Source organism: Petromyzon marinus, chromosome 56, assembly GCF_048934315.1.
Source record: "Petromyzon marinus isolate PM22_M1 ecotype Great Lakes invasive population chromosome 56, UKy_Petmar_22M1.pri1.0, whole genome shotgun sequence".
In the NCBI taxonomy this organism is placed as follows: Eukaryota; Metazoa; Chordata; class Hyperoartia; order Petromyzontiformes; family Petromyzontidae; genus Petromyzon; species Petromyzon marinus.
Genome location: NC_133722.1, coordinates 9889855 through 9902008, shown reverse-complemented (window position 1 = coordinate 9902008; position 12154 = coordinate 9889855). Strand labels below are relative to the sequence as shown.

Sequence of the window (12154 nt, the reverse complement as noted above, 5' to 3'; positions counted from 1 at the left end):
CAATTGGTGACTTTTTTCTGGCAACAAAACAGCTGTGTTAAGATGTTTAAACACCAAACTGAAACCTTTTACAAGGAATCATGTCTGCATTAACCACAATGCTTGTGGTCAGAATGCAAACAAAAAACAACACTCCGATAATATATTGGCATTGTCCTCGAAACTGATTGGTCCACACCAGAGACAGCTTTCTTTTGAGCCTCGTCTCAAAACGGTGTTAGACCAGAGGACGCCAAAAGGCGTACACAGCCTTTGGCGACTTGATCACCATTTTCTCTATTTTACACTCCTGATCGTTGCTGTTTTTTTTAACGATGTTTGCTGTCGTAACCCCTGGGCGCGTGTGAAAAAGAGCTTCATAGCACCTCGGATTCTCTCATTCCTCAAGTCCCGAACAAAGTCTTCTTTGGTTCTTTCGGTAAAGTCACGTAGAATGAGAATAAAATAATAAATTGATAAAATAAAATAACACAATAATATTCTCACGACGTTTCGGCCACAACACAAGCGGCCTTCATCAGGTGAAGGGAGCGAGACTGTCTGGTAGGACAGCGCTGGAGTGAGAGAGCCACGTTCAGATCACGGCTTTTAAGCTGTGTGAGAGGAACAAAGAGCCTTAGAGTCGCGGCATCTCTTCAGAAAGGTGAGAGACTCGATTAGTTGAGCCTTCTTATCCCGAAGTCTGTTGAATGATCTTAAGGATGTGTGGAATCCCTCCCCGTAGAGGCGGTTAAATTTCGATTTAAAGCTTTCGTGACTGCAATGATTCATCTTCTTTGGTTCTTTCGGTAAAGTCACGTAGAATGAGAATAAAATAATAAATTGATAAAATAAAATAACACAATAATATTCTCACGACGCTTTGGCCACAACACTCCAGCGCTGTCCTCCAGACAGTCTCGTCCCTTCACCTGATGAAGGCCGCTTGTGTTGTGGCCGAAGCGTCGTGAGAATATTATTGTGTTATTTTATTTTATCAATTTATTATTTTATTCTCATTCTACGTGACTTTACCGAAAGAACCAAAGAAGATGAATCCTTGCAGTCACGAAAGCTTTAAATCGAAATTTAAGGGTAAAACATTTATAGTTTCGTTTTATTTGTGTACATATTTAAAGTGATTCCGTTTCCCGGTTCTGAACAATGATGATTTCGTGTCACCAAAAAAATACAACACACCTGGCGTGTGTGCTCAACGGACGGAAAGCAGCCGCGGTGGGGGCAGGGGGGGGGGGACGGTGGGGGCAGTGGGAGGGGGTCCCTTCACCTGCATGCCGCTGCCCTTCTCTAGCCGCTCCACCATGGCCTCCAGCTGTATCGGAGTGATGGGGTAGCGGCGGCCGGACCGTGCCAGGAACACCTCGTCCTCCGAGTCCAAGTCATACTCGGGCAGGTCCGGCTCCAGGCTCAGCGCTGTTGATGGGAGATAGAAAAAACTATTAAGACTATCAAACAATTTAACACGTAGGCTTTCGCGACCAATATTGTTCATAATAAAGGTTTTTGGGTTAGATCGCGTTATTTATAAATGTGTCGTAACCCTCCACCACCCAACACGGCCAATCAGCAAAAAAAACAAGTGTCACGTTGACAAAAGACAAATAATTCACTACTTTAGCCCACCGGTGTGTTGAAGAGTGAATCCACAACATTTACAGTTGGAGTACGCCGTTTCGCTGGTAAATACATCCAGCATCATCGGGCAATTCGCCAGAATGGTAAAGCCCTCGCTTGCTCCCGGTTTTATATAGAGCAGCAGGGTGACGTCATCATTTTAACTCATATAATATCATAAACTGTGAATATCAAACAATTTTTTCTTCTACCCAGGTAAGGCCCACTTGAGCTGCGTGTATCTTTTTTCAGAAGTGACCCGGCAAAATGACCTTGGCTAGATGATGGCTCGACTATTTGGCTCATCGTCACATGGAAATTTTTAGCAGCCAAAGACTCTTAAATGCACGTCGATTCTAAAAGTGCAGAGATAAAACTGGATGACCTGGAGAAAAATCCACGCGACCACGGGGAGTCAGGGTCAGGATCGAACCCACGAGATCCTGCATACCAGGCGAGGTAATTAACATCTCGCCACTGTGGTAAGATGTTAACTACCTCACGCACACACGGGATTTTGCGACGCTTTCAAATTTGTTTGTATGTGCTCGTCAGTATTTATTATTATTATTTATTAGCAGGCAAGGGATCTTGTGGAAGGTGAGTTCTTGTGAGTCTGGTGGAATGTGACTCTGGTGAAAGGTCGATTCTGGTGGAATGTGGTTATGATAGACGCTTGTTGTGGTGGAAAATGTTTGTGGGGGCTTTTTGTGATGACTTCAAGTGGTTCTGGTGTCATGTGACAGGTCGCTGTAGAGAGAGGGTGGTGGAGTGGGGCAGGTGGCGGCTGCGGTAGCAGGAGCAGCAGCGTTACGCACGTGGTAGGCGGATCAGCTGCTTGGGCAGACGGTAGGTGCTGGGGTAGAGATCGTGGAAGTACGGCACGTTGCTCTGCGCCTCGGGCACGGGTATCACCATGCTCTCGCGCTTCTCGCCGTACGCCTGCTGCGCCGACATCGCCCGCTGCAGGTGGTGCTCCTGCACAGATGGACGGGCACGGCGAGGGAACAAACACGGTCAGCAGTCATTCATTTGAAGCAGAAACCTCCGACTGCAACGGAGTGGGCAGCCAACGCAGCGGCAGGGCTTTCGGTTATGGAACACGAACGGCAACGTTACCGTCATTATCGCTGTCATCGTCACCAATCGTCACAATCATTGTCACCATGACCACCCCACCCCCCTCCAGGGCTGGGGAAAGAGCATCAGCTGGTGAGTCTGCGTCACAAAATGTAGATTAATTCAACAATGGTTCAAGTTCAGTCAGGATCTACTGCTTCCCACCATGGGAATATGGACAACAGCTTTACACCATGAGCACCAGCGAACAATGGCAGCGCCAACAGGTACATGAGTAAAAGAGCACGGCTCACAAACATTACAGTTAAACATAACCATACATTACTTCATACAAACAACAACAGCCGCCATTCGCTACGAAGTGGCGGTGACGTCAACACGGCTCTCGTCTTAGGCCAGGTGCACTCCCGAGGTCACGTGAAGTGTCAAAGGCTCGCCGATAGGTCAAGGGACAGACCCATGTACCAAGACGATCAATGGAACAAGCAAATGGACAAAAATGAGACCTACCCTACTTCTCTACGCTGAGGTACTTAATAACACAGCCAATAAACCAAGGAACAAAGCAACATAAACAGACCCACCCCTTCACTCCCCCGTATACAGGGTTACTGCATGCCAACACGGCAAATTAAAAAGCCAACGGGAAAACAGACCTACACCACCACTCAACTCTATGGAGGTCCTCCGCACCTCCGATTAGCATGTACAGTGTCAAAGAAGTTCAACATACATGCATCTTTCACAACGTAGCCAATGAGTCAAGTAAACAGAAAACAGACTCACGCCATCAACTTAGCACTATAGCGTACATAGTAACTTCAAGACAAGAGCCCACGGACCAAGCAAAACAGATAAATTAACAGATCCATGCTAATGCTCTGAATAAAACAGATCAGCTTAAAAGGCGAAAGCCGGCGGAACAAGTGAACACAAACAAAGAGAAACCCCACGCCACCACTCTACGATCGATACGGCGACTTCAAAGTGCAGCCCAATTACAGCCGTGCATAATCGTCACGAGTACTGCTTGCACCGAGTCGATAGTTTGAAGCCAATACGGTTCTGCGTGCAAATGTGGATTAGGAAAGTGCCTCTTCTGCTGTCGATGCGACATTGAGGGGCGCTGCGATTTTGAGAGGGGGCAGACAGTGGCGGCATGGCCAAGCGCCGCTTTGTTTCAGAGGTGTCACCGTTCGAATCCAGCGGCCACCCTGATTATTACTGCGGTGGTGTGTAATAACCAGAGTAATACCACGCGCAGTCTGCTTCAGAGTGAACATTAAAGTTCCTATTTAAAGTTTATTTGGTTCTTTCGGTAAAGTCACGTAAAATGAGAATAAATTAATAAATTAATACAATAACACAATAAAATTCTCACGACGTTTCGGCCACAACACAAGCGGCCTTCATCAGGTGAAGGGACGAGACTGTCTGGAGGACAGCACTCGAGCAAACACAGCCAAGCTCAGACCGCGACCTTTAAGCTGTGCGAGAAGAAACAGAGCACCTTGACAAAGGAATTAGCATAAAAATTAGCATTAAATTGGTGGACTTAGCATGATGAAAATATACTGTACCATTGAAAATTAGTTTAATGTTTGGTTCGGATAATTTAGCATTGAAATAGCTGCGTGATTAGCTTGTGACTTAGTTCTTTCGGTAAAGTCACGTAGAAGGGAAATAATAAAAGAATAAAAATTTAACAATAAAATTCTCACGACGTTTCGATTGCAACACAAGCAATCATCACACCTGATGATGATTTGTATTATTTCCCTTCTACGTGACTTTACCGAAAGAACCAAAAATATAATTAAAGTTCCTCTGACGTAATTCGCAAGAGTGCGCTATTGTGTCCAGCGTCAGGATCCAAATAATTTCCAAATAAAAAAAAGACCAATAAAATTATATTTGGGGATATCTTTGTACCCTACTGGAAGACGAATGCCCCAGGTAACTATTCCAAATGAGACAATCCTGATCTCTTCAGTGTTCACCTGGTTAAACAAAATAAACATGACCCCTGGGTGCAACTGGTAACACATATCTCCTGGTTTTAAAATCTACCCCGTGAATTCCACATGGGTATTTTCTTTGAAAAACTGATAACAATGCTCATTGGGCTCCCAGCTGGTTCAAGAAAGGGAATTCACATCTGGCTGAATGTTCATGGGTGCAGTAATTCTTTAATCAGACTGATATTACCACTCACAAGAAGGACGGACAGTAACAGGAGTCCGCAGTTGAGTGCTAACTGAAACCATGCGAAGTACGTTAAACCTGGGCATTTCCTGGTAAGTACTCTCACTAAAAGAGACAGTAAAAAAAACCTGTTATTCATATTCGTTGTTATTTGCTGCGTACATTCTCTAAAGGAACAACTTTCAAACAACGAAGACAAAGATGCCCCGTATAGCCTGTAACGGACTGTTGGGGCCAGTGCTATTCGCGAGCACCTATGAGGGCCAGAGCGGCACACAAAGGGGGTGGGGTGGCCAGCACCACACCCGGCCGCCTTAGTCTCCCGAGTGGTGATATTTATTCACCGCACCAGGTACTCATTTGAGGCTGAGTCGACCTAGAGGAGGAGGCCCAGGACCAGTTCAGATAATCGTCACTGGTGTGTTGGCCATCAGCGGGAATTGAACTCTGGACGCCGGGTTCGTAGTGCAGCGCGCTAACCGCTACACTACCGCTCCCCACCAACCAACACACACGCACATACACATGGGGGGACAGGGGTGTGAATGTTGTTTTTACAAAGCACCACGCCGAGGAGCTGCTAGAGGGAAAGGAGGTGGAATGAAGAAGTTAAAGCTTTAGAAGGGCTTGCCAATATTCTCAAGAAGGCAAGGGAGGCGAGACTTGCATCGTTTGGGGTATCTGTTGAGAGACAGATGATGTAATTAGGACGACTGAGATACTGCCAATGCAGGGCAGGCGAGGGATTATTTTTGGAAGGATGTGGTGGACCAAGATATTAGGACAGTGGATGTATCTTGAACCTCTTTTGCAATGCATGTATCCAACCGCGCTAATTATCGGAGGTGCAACTAGAGTAGAGGCACAGAACAGACATATATGAAGCAAATACGAGCGGAGTACCCTATGCAATCACGGATCCCTATGTAAGCCTATGTAAGTGTGGGCTTCTTATGTATGTCTTTATGGGTCTCTATGCAAGTATATAGGTCTCTATGAAAGACCAATGATCATGAGAGTGAACGCGAGTTTATAGGTCGTCATACAAGTCTATGGATCCCTATGCAAAGCTACTGGACGTGATGAGAGAAGAGTCACAGAATAGAACGGAAAGAGCGAATGCGAGCGGCTGACCCCACGCAACAATGGGACGTTTTGGCACAGAAGAAGATGGCAATGTGCTGCAGCCGACACATTAAGACTCGCAAAGAGAGGCGAGCCAATTAGGTGAGCTCAGCTGGTGAGCGGTGAGCGGGCAAGAACGTGGCCTCGGTACAAAATGTAATTCCGCGGGGGCCGCGAGGGGTCATGGGTCAGCCAAGCCTGCGGATGCTTGCTTTCCACAACGCCCAGAGGCGTTAGCATCTCATTGCACGGAGCTCGTATTGGGTACAGTCCCCAGTGTGCGTCTGTACTCGTGTAGCGCGCACACATTAAACTCTGATAGAATAACATGTGTAAGCGTACGCGGGCAGAGAATTTTAGTTTTTTTTTATTTAATCAGGCGAGGGCACTTTGAGGAAATAATAGCTGGGAAAATGTAGCACAAGCACGTGGACAAAACCAAAAGGTTAAAACATCTAAACATTGAAAAGGACATTGCAAAAGCCATACTCTTATGTCTGTGACATTAGCCATTCCAGTAGCATTTATTTAGCAGGCATGACTGCTGAATAGACTGGAAAAAGTCAATACCTGTTTGTGTGCTTAAACAAATCCTGGGGAAAATGTTTTAACTATGGGTTAAATGTGTTTTTCATCAAAGGCAGACATACCTTTGTCTACGTAACAGCAGTGTCTTTCTCCCACCGTAACATCTAAAAACATTTTTAAACGTTTGCCAATGTGAAACACAACTGCACTCCAAAGGGAGAGGAACACGTCCGAATGACTGACGTGTAACCTATTCCATTAAAGCACCACTGCATTTATTGCGAATATGGGTCTGTTGACATTTATAGTATGGCTTGTGAACCACTGAACATGTTTACACTGCTACACATAATAGGTTGTCATGGTTGCCTTGCTCAAGGAGTCGATGATGAGAATGCTCATGTCAGGAGAGAGCATCTGCAAGCGATGCACGTGTACGCGTGTCTATAAATCAAATTGCCAAAGAAACACTGCCACTCCATTGTACCAGTTGTAGACAATGTATGTATGTATGACTAGTTAAGAGCTCATTTGGACGAGAAGTATATTGTTCAAGAGAGACAGACCATGGTATTCTGGCCATCACTTAAATCTCATTAATTAAGCGGCAGGCAGTTGGGAGCAAAACTGGAGGACGTTTTTGATTTGCACAGCGAGAGCCAGCAAAAAAGTCGGCCCTGTATATAGAGCTCATTGGGAATACTTCCAGTTCCTAACAACCTCTCTCAGACATACAATGCATCTCAGACAAGCTTTAAAAGGCTGTTGCAGCAAGTTCTGTTAGCTAGCACCTATGAAGGCCGGCATGGCACACGAGGGGGTGGGTGGTCAAACACACCATGCCCGACCGCCTTGACCTCCCCAGTGGCGATGTTTTTACACAATGCACCAGGTACTTATTTAAGGCTGAGTCGACCGAGGGGAGGCCCACGACCGGTTGAGAAAATCGTCACTGGTGTTGGCCGTGAGCTGGACTCGAACTCGGGTCGCCGGGTTTGTAGCGCGGCGCGAGAGCTGCTGCACGGCCGCTCCATATACAGTTCCTAACAACCTCTCACAGACATACAATGCGTTAAAGACAAAGATCCCCCGTAGAGCCTTAAAAGACTGTTGGGGTAGGTGCTGTTAGCGAGCATCTATGAAGGACGGAACAGGTACACGAGGGGGTGGGTGGCCAGCACCACGCCCGACCGCCTTTGTCTCCCTAGTGGCAAAGTTTACACACCGCACCAGGAACTCATTTGAGGCCCAGTCGACCTACAATGCGTCTCACACATTCACGCCACTCCACACACGCACGGACAGTCGGACGCAGTTTCACAATCACACGCTCACAAATACAGCAACAATATCTACAAATAAGGGACAAAATATTCCAAAGCTCACATTTATTCTTGCAGACAGTGGCACTAACAACTATGACTAGCACGCACCATGTTAAATAAATAAATAATACGCGCGCACGAACCATCGCTAATGCGAGAAAATGTTGCTTTCAACTGACTCTCACGTAGCCACAAGCAATCACGGATGTATGTATACCCAGAGGCCGCTGTATACATTACGCGTGCTGTTAGCGAGCATCTATTAAGGCTAACCAAACGCACTCACACAATCATGGGATGCCTTTTCGCGTGTCCGCAAATTATCTGGTGGTGGTGATGCTGCTGCTGCTGCGTTGGCAGTGATGCACACGCACAATTAATAACTCACATTCAAATAACGCTGTGGCCTTAAAAGTTAAAATATATAATAGCCAACGTTTTGGGCAATGATCCCTCTTCAGAGCACCAAGAGAGCCCAGACAGATCTCCCCAGTGCGTATCTTTACACACCGTGTACTAAGTACTGAATTAAGTATCTTTAGGACCTTTTTTTGCCAGTATCAAAATCAAGAATAGCTTTTGCCCTTACTGAAAATAAACCAGGAATTGTGTTAAGACGTTCAAACACCAAATACTGGATACCCTTTGAAAGGCATCAAGTCTGCATTAACCACACACAGTAATTGTGGAAAAACATGCAAACATGCTCTGATAATATATGCATTGTCTTGGCATGTGATTGGCCTACACCGGTGACAGCCTTCTTTAGGGCCTATTCTCACCACCAGTGTTAGGCCAGAGAACAACGCAAAAAGGCGAACAGTACAAAGACAATGCAAGTAACTTATCAGAGCATTTATAGCTCGAGATGAGCACGTATATATCTATGGGGCCCTTTTAAAGGTCATCTAAGGCTGGAGAGGGCCTATGGAAGGTGCAGGACTGTGGTCTAATATCACACGCGCCTCTCTACAGCGTCCTGTGGTGTCTCCCACAATACCCCAGCACCAACAACGCATACGAGGAAGTCCAGGCACCCGCCCACGTGTACACACACACCCACGTGAGCACCTCAAATTGCATTCCTACACACACGTAAACTCTACAAAGATCCCCCACCCCCCCCCATGTGACCTTAGAGTACGTGTTGTTAGCGAGCACCTATTCGGGACAGGATGGCACCACGAGGTGGTGATAGTCGATGTTTACATGCCACACTAGGTACCCATTTAAGGCTAGGCAAGAGGTCGACGACTGTGGCCTGATATCGTTTGACGCCGATGTTAGAAGTGGCCAGGAATGATAAGCAGGTCACCGGGTTTCTAACGCAGTGCACCAGCAGCTACTGCACCACCGCTCTCCACTCCTAGACCCGTGTGTACATCTACGCTTGTTCACTCACACCCACCAAACAATATATGATAACAAGCAAAACAGAAGAGGATAGTCAACAGGCCCTTCCTCTCTCTCGCACACACAGACACACTACATTTAAACAAGAAGACACATGCTCACACATACGAGTGCTGGTTCATATGTAAGGGTGCAATACCCAAACTGATGTCTCAGTACCTAGGCTATGCGGACCTCGCACACAATGTGCATTGTTATACGTGTGAAATGTGCCAGTGCATACAAAGAGAAGTGGATGCACTCACACAGAGTTCTTCACTGCAAGGCCCACGGGCCACTGGCAGCCCCTGGTGGCCTTTAGTACGGCCCCCGACAATACACAACACGTGAAAACACCCCCCCCCCCCCATCATCAACATCATGGTGGTGCTGTCAAACCCAACAATGGTTTCAAACGTGTGGCGGCCCTCACACTGGTGATGTCTATCGGCAAAAGTGGCCCGCCCCCTCTGAAAATGAGTGAAGAACACTGCACTCACACATGCAACCATCGGCACACGTGGACTCGAGGAATTCACACATCTCAACTCCAGTCCACGTGGGCATTCAACAAAGTTCCCCCGTATTATAGCCTTAACTCACTGCTCGGGCAAGTGCTGTTAGCGAGCACCTACGAAGGCCGGATCAGCACACGAGGGGGTGGGTGGTCGGCACCACGCCCGGCCGCATTTGTCTCCCCAGTGGCGATGTTTACCAACCGCACCAGGTATTCACTTGCGGCTGAGTCGACCTAGGGGAGGCCCAGTACCGATTCAGATAATCGTCACTGGTGTTGGCCGTGAGCGGGAAACGAACTCGGATGGCCGGGTTTGTAGCGCATCGCGCTCACCGCTACACTACCCCCCCCCCCACGTACAACAAGCCGACGCGTATTCAAACAAGTAAACACCGACCCACTGACTAGCACCACGAACACACAATAAACACAAGGCCACGTCTCCTAACAAAGCAACAAAACTCCACGGTGACACATGCACGTGTCCTGACGTGTACAGTAACATATCAACATAACGGCACGTGGAGTCACGTCAACATAAACCCCCGTGTCCTGACATGTCAACAAGCCCACGTGTACGGTAACGTATCAACATTAATCCACGTGCACTGTCAACACAAACCCACATGTACGGTCAATAAGACCACGTGTACGTTAACATATCAACATAAGGTTTAACACGTAGGCTTTCGCGACCAATATGATCCATAAGAGTTTTTTTTGGGCTACATCGCGTAAATATGTTGTTAAAACCCGCCACCACCCGACACTGACAACTGGTAAGGGTTGTCACGTAAACAGAACGTGACAATTCGTCACTCGTACAGCACACTGGTGTGTTGGAGAGCCAAGCCAAGATTGTAATGTTGTGGCTTGGCTCTCCAACACACCGGTGTGCTGTACTAGTGACTAATTGGCATGTTCTGTTTACATGACAACCCTTACTAGTTGGCTGTGTCGGGTGGTGGCGGGTTTTAACGACACATTTATACATTTACGCGATCTAACCCAAATAACCTGTATTATGGATATCAACATAAATCCACGTGTAATGTTAGGTCAACATCAACCCGTGTGTACTGACATGTCAACAAATCCACGTGTATGTTAACATATCAACATAAATGCACGTGTACTGTCAGGTCAACATCAACCCGCGTGTACTAACGTGTCAACATAAATGCACGTGTACTGTTAAGTCAACACAACCCCCCATGTACGACAACACACATCAATATAAAGTTACGCTGTACCACTATCACGACAAACGAACGCATTCCAACACATATACCCATGCGGTACCATTACAGTAAACGAACACATGCTAAGGCAAACACACACGTGTGTCCGTACATGCAAACACAAAACCACGTGTGCACCAACCCACGTGCACTGAACATACAAATACAAAGAGCCCCCGTATAGCCTGAACAGACTGTTAGGGCAAGTGCTGTTAGCGAGTACCTATGAAGGCCGGCACGGCACACGAGGGGGTGGGTGGCCAGCACCACCCCCGACCGCCTTTGTACATACACACACACACACAAACATGGTCACACGTGTACACTCACACAGATGTAGGCACACACGTTCATGAAAGCAGCCTCATACGGTGCATTGGACACGCGTGTCCGCACAAATATAAATATGCCCCCCCGTGCAGCATTTAACAGATTGCTAGGGCAAGTGCTGTTAGCAAGTAGCAGCACCTATGACGGCAGGCACGGCACACGAAGAGGGTGGGTGACCAGCACCACGCCCGGCCGCCTTTGTCTCCCCAGAGGCGATGTTTAGACACCGCACCGGGTGCTCATTTGAGGCTGAGTCGACCTAAACACACACGCCTCTAGACAAACAGCTGCACCAGCCCACGTGCAAAGTGACCCACGGTCTCACGTGTGCTCCTCGGCGCTAACACTCAAAACATAAAACCCACGTGTGCACTTGCACACATTCGTCTAAACACCCATATACACACGAACATGCATACGAGCACACACACGTGTAAACACAGGCGTGTAAACACACAAGCGTAAACACGTGCAAAGGTGTAAACACATAAACATGCAGAGACGTAGACTCATTTGTACGCACACGCTTGTAAACAAAGATCCCTCCTGAAAGCCTTAGCAGGCTGAGGCTATGAAGGTCCAGCATACGACACATAATATGCACGAGCCACTGCACTACCACTGTCCCCGTGTAATCACAACACGTACACACACAATTGTTAACGCAACACGCACAACCGTAAGCACGTGCACACGCATGTCAACACAAGCACGTGCAATGACGGCTGAGAGCAGCTGACGCCGTTAGGATTGCAACCTCAACACACACACACACACACGTGTAAATACACACACGT

The 12154-nt window shown here is 47.3% G+C and overlaps 1 protein-coding gene across 2 annotated transcripts in view; it reads right to left on the bottom strand.

Moving 5' to 3' along the window:
* The window catches only part of LOC116954666 (enhancer of polycomb homolog 1-like), a 37660-nt gene that overhangs the window by 22544 nt on the left and 2962 nt on the right, over window positions 1–12154 (bottom strand). For both annotated transcript variants that reach the window (XM_076052553.1, XM_032975365.2), the window contains exons 2-3: window positions 2433–2592; window positions 1268–1413 (exon numbers count right to left, since the gene is read on the bottom strand). In XM_076052553.1, the coding sequence (XP_075908668.1) occupies window positions 1268–1413; window positions 2433–2592 (306 nt within the window). The remainder of the gene's footprint in view (window positions 1–1267; window positions 1414–2432; window positions 2593–12154) is intronic.